This window comes from Notothenia coriiceps, unplaced genomic scaffold (genome assembly GCF_000735185.1).
Source record: "Notothenia coriiceps isolate Sejong01 unplaced genomic scaffold, NC01 NC01_scaffold00024667, whole genome shotgun sequence".
Lineage (NCBI taxonomy): Eukaryota > Metazoa > Chordata > Actinopteri > Perciformes > Nototheniidae > Notothenia > Notothenia coriiceps.
The window spans coordinates 182,195-194,007 of NW_011357368.1; the positions used below are offsets into that span (position 1 = coordinate 182,195).

General features: G+C 40.5%; 1 protein-coding gene across 1 annotated transcript in view; it reads right to left on the bottom strand.

The window, feature by feature from the left end:
- Window positions 1-11,402, bottom strand: part of crtac1b (cartilage acidic protein 1b) — a 25,195-nt gene extending 13,793 nt beyond the window's left edge. The window contains exons 1-3 of the mRNA XM_010782702.1: window positions 11,218-11,402; window positions 10,087-10,283; window positions 9,640-9,776 (exon numbers count right to left, since the gene is read on the bottom strand). Coding sequence (XP_010781004.1) covers window positions 9,640-9,776; window positions 10,087-10,283; window positions 11,218-11,402 — 519 coding nt within the window. The remainder of the gene's footprint in view (window positions 1-9,639; window positions 9,777-10,086; window positions 10,284-11,217) is intronic.
- Between the last annotated feature and the right edge of the window lie 411 nt (window positions 11,403-11,813).

An 11,813-nucleotide genomic window follows, 5' to 3' on the forward strand; every position in this document is an offset into this window, starting at 1 on the left:
CCCCAATTTTGCATTTTGAAATGCTCCCGATTTCTGAGGTTTAAAGGTTGGCAAGTATGTTATGCGTGTGTTTGCTTCTCTACTCGAGGGAATGAATAGCCAGTTGTGGGCTAACGCTGAATGAGGATCAGTTAACAAAAGAAGAGAGATTTACCTCATGCTGAGTGAAGGTCAAATGATTAGTCATGATGCAGTGTGCGAAAATGTGACTTCCTTGTAACGCCTCCATTATCAGTGTGCTGTATGTCCTCATCTCTTATCACTATCCCTCTTTGTTGTTAGGCATCAAAAAACACAACAGCATTTCCTAACTGTAGGATTGCAATCATTTCATTATGCAGAAAAAGTCTCCTTTGGATAATGTATCTTGATTGATTTGGACATTTAAGGAAGGGACATGATGTGTCATACCAGATGGAAAAGCCTCGCCCTGTTCTGTGCTCTTTGTCATGTGTGTTTGCCATGACTTATTTGGACACGGTCTATTTCCCTGCGGTGTGGTCTAGTAGCAGCCGCACCCATCTGATGTTGTTTTGACATGTAAATACGAGGACATAGGGAATGCAGACAAAGTACATAGTACACTTATTTTGAAAGTAAGATGAAGGCGGCTGTGGCTCAGTGGATAGAGTGCTGGACTTTAAATCAGGGGATAGCAAGTTCGAGTCCCACTGCATGTCGTTGTGTCCCTGGGCAAGACACTTCACCCCAAATTGCTCCTGTGGGGATTTCCCAAAGTACTGAATTGTGTAAGCCGCTTTGGATAAAAGCGTCTAACAAATGTCATGTAATGTAATTTGCAAAACACAGTCAAGGGATAATGTTTCACTGAAGAGGCAACCTGAAAAGTGAAGCCAAAGTGGAAGTGCTTTAAACGTGCATTCTCTCTAACATCCAGCAGGGGGCGACAAAAAGAAGTCTGATTTGAATAGAAGTCTATATGAGACAATCCCTTGGGTTCTCACTTGATTTATTACCTCAGGAAACATTTTCTGATGAGGTTTTGGTCTCAATCTCTAGTTTTGAGTCTTTTCAAAACAGCATGATGTTCCTTCTGCAAAGTATGCTTCTTAATTTAGAGTAAAATAGGCGATTAGGCAGCATGTGCTTAATGGCGGGGCAACTTTATGATTTACAGGTCGCTAACACATGTTGTTGTTTATGTCTTTATTTTTCAGTGTTTAGTTGTATTTGTGTAAATTCTGATTGTAGAAAAAGCAGATGCCAAAAACCAAGATGGTGGAGACCAAAATGCAAAATAGCAGGATTCAAAACCATTATCCTTAACTGACATAATGGTTAAAGTGGAGCTAAATATACGGTCTATGGTTGCACATGCAGTAAAGTTGGTTTCAATTAACGTCCTTCGATACAACACAGCTGCACTACAACCCTGAGATGCAGAAAGAGACAGCACGGTGTAATCTTGTTAAAGGCTTGTGAGTGCAGAAGTTATGATTGGATTCATCCCATGTATCACTGTGGGATTCCTCCTTTTTGACAGGTACAATATGCAGATGTATGATATCCATCTTCCTGTAATAAAATAGTAACACGGCTGTCAGCGTGGAGCTCAGGCTGGTCATATTTCACATGTGAAATATATCATACGAGAAAATAGAACAGCAGTCAGCATTTAAAATGTCTGCCGTTGTGCAACATTAAAGTCTAACAGTGTATACGTGCATCCAAACTGTGTGTAAGTATCAGAGATGGCAAAAGTACACACATCCTTTACTCAAGTAGAAGTACAGATACTCGTGTTTAAAATACTCTGGTAAACTTAGAAGTACTGACTAAACTTCTTCACTCAAGTCAAAGTAAAGAGGCTTTGAAATAAAAAAGTAAAAAGTACCCATAACTAGCAGCTGTTTTAAAGAGTACCTGACCTCCCTTTATATTAATAGAACAATAATGTCTTTGTTAGCTAATGAATGTTTCCATGCTGAACAACGGCAACATGACAACGTTTTCATTGGACCCTCTTCTTTAGAGAAGACCAGGAAATGATGGATACACGGATCGTGTTCAAATCAATAGGCACGCAATGACTCTAAATAATAATGATCACGCCACCAAACACACATTCAAACTAAAGGAACCAGCCTGTTTGGAAAATGNTTAGCGGTGGTGACGTGAAGTCATGTGACCGTGCTGTAGTTCCTTTATAAACGTTAGCTTGTTACTTCAGAAATCATCACGTGGTGTTAATGTGTGGAGATTATCCTGCTGAACTAAACGTGTAAAAATCATAAACGTTTGTTTGACACAGAGATTATTTTCTGCTATAATCCAAAATCAAATGGAGGAATCCCATTGGACCAGGAGATGCTGCCTTCAGGGACCAACACAGGAATACGTCATCCCTGCACCTCTCATTAGCATGCCTCCAATATCAAGTAAACCTGCTCGCTTTCTCAAGGATTTTGTCCAACCCTCACATTGTAAACCCTTTTTTTTGGATTATAATTATTAATAACACAACAAAGTCTGTCACAGAGTGGACGGCTAAATCTGGCAACATGGCACCAGGGTGAGTAGGATTAGATGGATTTGGACCTGGCAACCGGCCCTAGTTGGTTAATTGGCTGCAGACAGCGCTCTGCCTCGGGGACGGCCAGTCATCTGCCAAGGCCATATTGTTGGTATGTGTGTGTGTGTGTGTGTGTGTGTGTGTGTGTGTGTGTGTGTGTGTGTGTGTGTGTGTGTGTGTGTGTGTGTGTGTGTCCAAGCAACATGGCGTCTGTTATTGGTCAGTCTGTTGTCTTTAGTCAAGGACAAGATGGACGGAAGGAATGTGATATGTGAGAGGACAGTGTGTGTGTGTGTGTGTGTGTGTGTGTGTGTGTGTGTGTGTGTGTGTGTGTGTGTGTGTGTGTGTGTGTGGACAACACTCCAATAAGCAGCAAATACCCAGACAGTCACACAGAATCAATTCCTTTTTTTTGTTTTCTCGTCAGAACTTCTGAAATCAATCTTCATGGAATAACCCTATGTTTCTAAATAGCTTGTGTCTTACTGTTAATTCAAATGTTATTCATGATGCAATTTAGACCTCAAAGTCTGTTTAAATCTGAGGTCTCTGCACTATTTTCTTCTGTTGTCCAGACTTGCTGATGCTGCTTATTGAAGCCGATCCACAACAACACAAATCAATAATAATGAAACCTGCATTAATAAGCATAACAAATCATAACCCTGTTTAACATACAATACACTGCCTGAATAACCAAATCAGATCAATCCCACACACATATTCAAATAAAACACATCCCTCCAATAAGGTGCAATTCATAGTTTACAAGCAGAAGTGTTTTCTGCATTTCATTTCATGCAACTCAAATAAAAAGCTTTGAAAAACAGACGATGTATTTTCCTTTTTTGACATCTTGGTCTGTTTGGAGGACAAATAAACAGTGAGGACATCAGTGATATAAGCGTGAACCCAGCACCGTCAGACATTAAATGGACGTTTTATTTTTCTGCAGGGGTCGGAGCTCCGGCCAAATCCGGTTCTGAGCGGCTGAGCAACGATAAAAAAAATGTTTTGGGTTGCACAATGGCGAGCCTTTATAGCGAGGACACAAACGAGCGATACAGTAGTCTGACTGTTTCACGGCTACTATCCCACCACACACACACAGAGGCTGTACTGTGTGTGTGTGTGTGTGTGTGTGTGTGTGTGTGTGTGTGTGTGTGTGTGTGTGTGTGTGTGTGTGTGTGTGTGTTTGCCTGTTATCTGCATATTCAAAGCCATGTGTGGGAAAATGAACAAAACCCTCATGGGAAAAATATTCAAATATTCAAATAAAACTTCTCGTAAATCAAGTTGTGTTTACATGTTGTTAAAGTCACATGATGTCAGTAAACACAACACTTACAAACAAACATGGAAACCAAGGAGGTAAAAAAGATCCGTGAGGTGGAGTCTATTCTACTGGTAGAGTGGGACAGTGCTGAGCTCACACACACTTCATCCACACACACACACACACACACACACGCACACACACACACACACACACACACACACACACACACACACACACACACACACACACACACACTTCATCCACACACTGACACACACACACACACACACACACACACACACACACACACCGCCTTAAAAAGACATTAAATATCAAGCTGCCAAGTGGATAAAGTTACCCCCCCAATAAAAGAACGTTAAATAGAAAAACAGAGGAACCAGATTTAAAAAAAAAAAATTCTCTCTGTTCCCACAAAAAAAAACTAAAAGTACAGAAACAGATTGACTTCACAAAAGTGCAAGACAAAAAGAAAACGGTCGAGACGATAAATGTGGGAATCTCCTGTTCCTGATTGTGGGGAATTTAACTTCCTCTGGAGGCTCTCTCTCTCTCTCTCTCTCTCTCCCTCTCTCTCTCTCTCGCTCTCTCTCTCTCAGGTTAAGGTCAACCCTCTAATTGACGCCATGTTTCTCAGGACTGCAGGTAGGGTTACACAGCGGACCACACACACAGGGGGGGGGGGCAACTAAGTGCATTTACTCAAGTTCTGTTCTTAAGTACACTTTTGAGGAACCTTGCCCAATTATTTCCATCTTATTCTACTGTCTAGTATATTTTGGAGGCCACTTTTTTAATAATTACTCATCAAAATCAGATTTGTGCACACAATACTTAAGACTTTATTTTTAAATGTGATGATTTATCATGGATTAAACCTTCCAACATTGTATTTAAGTAACTATACCATACGTGGGTTGACAGAAAATGAATTGGCTTCTTAAATAAGAAGATCTGAAATAATTTTAAATGTTTTATCAATTATTGAGTTTTTTTACTCTTAATACTTTAAGTACCTTTTCCTTCAATACTTTTACTTAAGTGCCATTTTTTTTTTGTTGCAGTACTTTTACTGGAAATTGAGTATTTCTAGAGTGTAGTATTAGTACTTTTACTCAAATAAAGAATACTTGTTCCACCACTGCACCCACAACATAAGGAACAAACAGTACAAGGAATAGTTAGTGGACGCCTGAGATGCAGCCTCCATTCATGTCAATCTGCTACGCTTTGGGAACGGCTTGATGTGAGATATTGAGTCTAACGTTCTCTCCATGTCTTGCGGTCGGTGGTCTCTGCAGGCCAGTTTCAAGCTTACACACTTTAAACTATTTCTTTCTGGGTCTTTCTTTAGCCACAGGGGCATCGTCAGGCTGAAACAGGAAAAGGCCTTCCCCAAACCTTTGCCGCAAAGCACTCTGTAAGTCCTTGAAGACATGTGTTCGAGATCAACGTCTTCCTATGAATGATGCACTATTTTCTGCCAAAGTCGAGTTATTTCACATCTTTTTCTGTGTTCGCTCCCGCTGGTTTGAAATGGGAAAAAGATCCTCTGATAACAGTTGGTGGGAGTTTGCAACGCTGTCAGTCAAATCTGATGAAACCACAACCACACAGTTCTGATGAAGCAGATCAGGAGCTGTTGAGTGTCAAAGGGAAGCTTGTGTTCGCTCTGGAGATGACAATATTGATACCAAATGCAGTTTAGCAAAAAGTACAGCTTCTCTACAACTCAACGGGTTTTCATTAACGTATTGTCATGATCATTTCAACGTTTTGCACCAGAAAGGCTGTGTGGAAACAGCAGGATTAGATAAAGTTTGCTTTGGTTTTCACGCTCAAAGTGGCTATACCTACGGCGAAAAACAGAGAAAACGCATTGGTGGAAAAAGTTCGTAATAGGCCAACATTTAGGCGACATTTTAAAGGTTTTCTTAAAAATTCCTTGACATTGAATGACTTGAATGGATATATGGTAGGTTGTGTCAAGTAGCAGCAACTTCCACAATGTTAAAGCATGACACTAAACTCTTAACAAATTAGGGATGTCCCGATCACCTTTTTTTGCTCCCGATCCGATTCCGATCATTTGATTTTGACAATTTGCCGATACCGATTTTTCCCGATCCGATCTTTATGCAATGCATTAAGAGAAAAAAAAGCATTCAAGTTGTCCCTTAAGGTTATTTTTTTATTTAAATTGGATATTCTATCCAACATGGATATAGCTTCTTTCTTTCACAGCAGCATTGGATCAGTTCAGTTGTGCAGCATTGGATCAAAACAAAATAAAGCTTTCAGTACTCGTTAGCACTACTGCTCAATTAGACCTGCGCCCCAACTCTGTGCCAGAATTGAGAGAAATAAGAAGACCAGCGTTATGAAAACCAGCCCAAAGAAGCAACCATACATGATATGTTCTGTAAATTTGAAACAAAATAAGCCTCAAGGATGACTTTAAAGATTGAACATGGGTCCCATTTTTGTTTTGTAACAATTAATAAAAAGTATTTAAAATTTTTTTTTTTAAAAAATCCCCGATCCCCCGATTTTTTTCTCCCGATTCCGATCTTTTGAAAATTCACGTGACTCGGCTTCCGATCCCGCGATCACGTGATCGGATCGGGACATCTCTATACAAATAGTAACCTCAAAATCCTCTCCCTGATGGTTCCCTGTCCAGTGACATTACACGCTATAGTAATTTCCAGTAAGTCTAAAGAGGCTTCAAAAACAACTTGATATAAACATTAACCGGAATCCAGCAACCTTCTGGGGCAATTCCAAATTCACCACGCTGAGAGGAAATCAGATTTTCGACAGTGTCAATCTAAAATGTTCTCACTCAGAATCTAAACCACTGAAGTTTATATTATTTTTAAACCAAAGAGCCTAATCAACAATATAAAGTCTCTCTGAAACTGCACAGAATGCTGCGCCAGGGTGTCCACATACTCTTTGCCATATAGTGTCATTTCACACATAACAAAAACGCATTCCCTACTCAGTGGCTTTGCACGGACGACTTTTCTCTCCAAATCCAGCGTCCTCTGTCTCTGCAGCCCGCTCTGATCTTGTCTATTTATTCTTCTGCACCGTGTTCACAACTATTGGACTCGTAGACCTGACCCGAAGCCAACAATCTGTCGAGTCCTGACCCTGCCAAACACACTCCTATCTCGCCAGAAAAAGCCTGAACAGTTTTACATAGAGTTCCCCCAGTCCACCTTACATATGTTTTTCAACGATTTCGTATACGCCAACACCTCGCCTCTAACTGCTTGCGAATGTGAGTCCCGTCANATTTGTACAGCATTTTAGTAGGATATTAGTATTTTAAAGTGTCAACAATATAATAATCAGACCCTGCAATAGAATAAATAAAGTTTCACTTTAGTTTTTCAAGTAACTCAACTCTAACTCACTAACTCACTCACTCACTCAGCACCATCAAGGTTATCTTTTAGGAATATGAGCATGTCCACATTTCCAGGTAGAAGCTGGGATATTTGGTCGTTTTCCCTGCTGTGGAAAAAACTGGCCCTGATGTTGCTGGGACAGAGATATATGCTTTGGCCATGGGTGACAGCAGTGGGTAAAACTGTGCATTTTCTCTCCACCACTTCAAAAACAATACCGTTTTTGCCAAGAAGGTGACGCTTATTGACAGGGCGAGATATAAATATACTGTTGGTACTTGTCAATGTCTCTAGGTATGTATATGTAGCCCTGTAAATACGATGTCCTTGTGTGTTATCTGTTGTTTTATGTTCATGTTGTAACCTACTTGCTGCCATGTTGGACAGGTCTTCTTTGAAAATCTGGTTGAATAAAGGTTTGAAAAAAAAAATTATTTAAATTTTTTATTTTAAATCGCGATAGATTTTGTCAGTCTCACAACGGTATTGAGACATTTATTTTCCGCGATATTCGATATATCGTTACATCCCTAGTAAACACTGAAAATGGGTCCCACAGACCCAAACAGCACACAAAGGTTAAAGGTAAGCATATAATAATGTTAAAATGTGCTAAATATATACACTGCAAAAAACAAAAAAAGAGGAGTAAAAGCAGCTCACGACTTGTTTTATTTTTTGAAAGTAGCTCTCATCCTAAAAAAGGTTGGAGACCCCTGCTCTACACCCTTCCTCTCAGCCCCTCTCCCTGCTCCCTCCTTTGGAGATTAATTTCACACTCCATTATCAGTCAGAGTCCCTGCAGACACAAACTCACAGACGGAACCACACTAATAGACTACACACTGGATTCCAATGAGCTTTCCCACCAGGCCTAACATATTTCAATCAATACAAACACATGCACATATGCATACACACACCATACACGCAATTTCACCATTTGTGTTACCACTACTATATTTTTACAAGACAAGAAAAGTAAATGAGTCTAGTTGATGTAAATGTCATGAAGCGTTACACATAATGGCTTGCTGAGGTGGGAGGAGGGGTTGCAGTTAGACATACACACACACCAAATGAGAATGAACTACAATAAAAGACCTGAAGGCCACTGGCAGTTACTTAACAAACTTAAAAGTCAACGATTTTTCAATAAGTCTCTACCCAAGGCTAATTTCTGTCACTGGAATTGGCTTTGTGAATAGTGTGACATGCATGCCTGGAAAGCGCATGCTGGTGCGTGGAGGTATAAGGGGTTTAATGCCCTTTAAATCAGTCTTTACAGCTATCACTGAAAAGCCTGAAAGATCTACCACCACTAATGTAGCATTTTCTTTTTTGTGTTTTTAAGTGCTTTTTATCAATTGTGTTTGAACTACTTTGGCTTTCACAATCCACCTGTTTCTAAAAGCTCCATTCAGCCTGTCAGTGCAAAGTGAGCCGATCCATCCGTTCAATGCGAGATACTTCAATATGTCACCTTCATCAGTTTGTATAAGACTAATGATGGGACTTCACTTTCAAGGAGACTGGGAGGGATGAAACGGCCGGGTGACTAACTATCTCTCTTTTTTTTCTAAATGATAACACTTTATTCATGAGTAAACAAGAACAAACACATTAGCTACCTAGCCAACTAAACAGCATGCCTTGGTTTTGGCCTTCTGCCGTCGTTCCAAATCTGGTTTTATAAAACTTGTTTAGCAATAGGAACATGTATTCTCTCTCTCCATCTGTCTGCTGGTACTAGCATGGAAGAAAACACATCAGGGTTTTGGCTTCCTCTAAAAGCATTATGCCATTAAATGCAGATATCTTTCCAATCGGTTTGGCAGCTGCACAACCTATCAGTGTTCAGTGAGATGGGACAGTGGTTAAAAAAAATCTATTGTAATCCCTACTGTCCTCTTCCAGCTATCACTTTCTTTATCCCTTCCCCTGATTAGAAGTGAGAACTGCATGCGTGTGTGTGAGATAAGAGACAAAGAGAAAGTATAAGCGTGTCAGAAAGAGAAAAAAAAGGGAGTAAAGGAGGTGGAAAGCGGCAAGAAAACAATGGGAAAGGGTCTGAGAGAGAGAAAAGGCTACAGGCAGAAAGCAGTAGTGTGCAGTCATCACTCCTCCCCTCGTACGATGTTCTATAAAACAAACGAGCCCTGGCTTCTGTAATTACACTGGTGCGATGGACAGAAGAGAGAAAATGGCACACCATTTCCCCAAATGAACTGTCATAGCACATGCTGAGAAGGGCGGCGTAGGCAGGGCATGAGTTATCACTGGTAAACAAACAGAAGCACCCATGCATGTACACAGAAGACACTCTGGGGAGTTTGTATGTGTGTGTATCTGCATATGCTCTACTTTGTGTGTTTTTGTGTGTGTAATACCTTCCTGTCCACACAGGCCACTGAGCGCCCAGCCATACGGTTGGCCACATCTCTGTGTTCGTTGATGTCATCGTTCAGCAGATCCTCAAAGCGTCCATTGCGGAACTTAAACAGCTTGTCAGAATATGTTGCTCGACCTTGTTGCAGAAAGAAGAAGAGTTCATGAGAGTCAAAGATTGCTCAGAGAGTTAAGAAGTGTTATGAACTGAATAACTTGTTCCATCTGAAAGTGACCTCTTCAATTTTTATAAAAATCTGAGTATAGTTTTGGCAGTGTGCGCTCCGTAGCTCTCAGATTGATTAATAGCAGCACAAAGCTTATCTGTTAACTGATGAAGACTCAGATGAGATAAGCTGCATACTGATTCTCCTGCTTTGTCTCTGTTCAGGAGAAAAGGCACACCCTTGTGAAAGTGTATCCTTGTGTATAAAAAGCAGGTACTGTACCAGAGAATGCATTATTGGTGTTTAGCACATAAATCTCCTCCCGACCATCTCCATCGATGTCACACGCCGTCACTCCGATGGCGTTGCCTTGGCGGTCTCTCAGGGCGTAGAATGGGGAGCTACGGTTGTCGACAGCGATGTTGACAAGCCTTTTCTTCTGCTTGTCGTACTTTAGCACCAGGTTCGGGCCGTTGAAGCTGTCAACGGGCACCAGAGGCATGGCTGTTACATGTTCATTACATGAGACTGTCAGCAGTAATTGTCAAGCCTAAATCAAGGACTTCATTTTTTTCCCTGGTATTTATTATAGTGAGTAATTGCATGTATGTTGCCTAAAATACCTAAAAACATGTTTATATTTCTTCATTTGTAAGATTTGCTTGCTCAAGAATATGCTTGTGCAGAAATGTGTTGAAAATTAGGGATTAGAAAATCCTTATACTGCATGTGGAACAATCGGTATTTTTACAATTTGCAGGGCTATAACCTGAATTTGATAACTAAATAACTGAGCTTGCAATCACAATTAAATTTGTTTAGATGTTTAGGTTTAAAAGAAAACCTGTACTTTCTTCGTCTATTATATATATAATCCATCCATTGTGTTTGAAAAATAATAGTTTAGTATAGGGATGCATTTGTAACATTTCTTTAAGTGCTTTTAAGTGCTGAATAGCAGGGTCATATAAACTAAAACACTCTGTCCTAAGATTCTTTTATTCCCTAATGAAATTACATCCTCCATGACGTTTTATGATTCTTTCCTGCCCAAAAATACCTGCTGAATAGGGTGTCTTGCATAAATGACATTTATTAAACAGGGTCAATTTAGTCCATCTATATTCTGTTAAGCATTGGGAAATTCATTGCTGCTTCACTGAATAGTGGGAGGCTTGCCAAACTGTTCCCATCAATGGCACTCTGTCCAATCACATCCATTTCTATCAGCAGAGTGAGCCTTAGGGCCTACCATCTCTCGTCTTTCATACTTTGCCTTTGTCTTCAACCTTTAACTTGAACATGACAGTGTACTTTTCTTTTAGCCTCTGATTTGGAGTAAGATAAAGCTTGAAAAAAACTAACTTTGAGTAAGAACAACCTGTATTACACAACCGCCCCAGCCTTTCTCACCCAGCTACAAAAATCTCCAGGTCTCCGTCCCCGTCCACATCGGTGACGGCCACGCCATAGTTGAGCTGGGTGGGGTTGTTGTCATAGTCGGGAGGGAGGACGGTCTTGGTTATAGCTGAGAACATGGGCTCTGATCGCTGAGCCGAGGAGATGGAAGGCAGGAACAAAACCAGCCACAACAACATCCTCACCTGAAGGGAAAAAACAGTGTTTGCAATAGAAAGGTAGAAGGGCATCCATCAGGCTGCTTAAAAAACCTCTGCCACTTATACTCAAATCTATACTTATTACTCAATGAGCAAAAGTGGAGAAATAATGTGTCTAAAATACAAGGTAGAACACCGCTGCTGTACACTGGAGAAAAACACACACCCGCATGACCATCACAATTCCTATGCAGGAAATTCACACACAACACTTTTCTTTTGAACTACTGCATACTTTTGTCTTGGCAGATGAGGCAAATGAGAATAAAAGTCATACACTTGCAAACTGCAACACATGCCCTTGTTGCCTATTCTCTAGATCCATCGCGAGGCAAACATCGACGGATCATTGGCAGAGCTTGCTCCTGTACTCAGGCATAAAGATGAAGA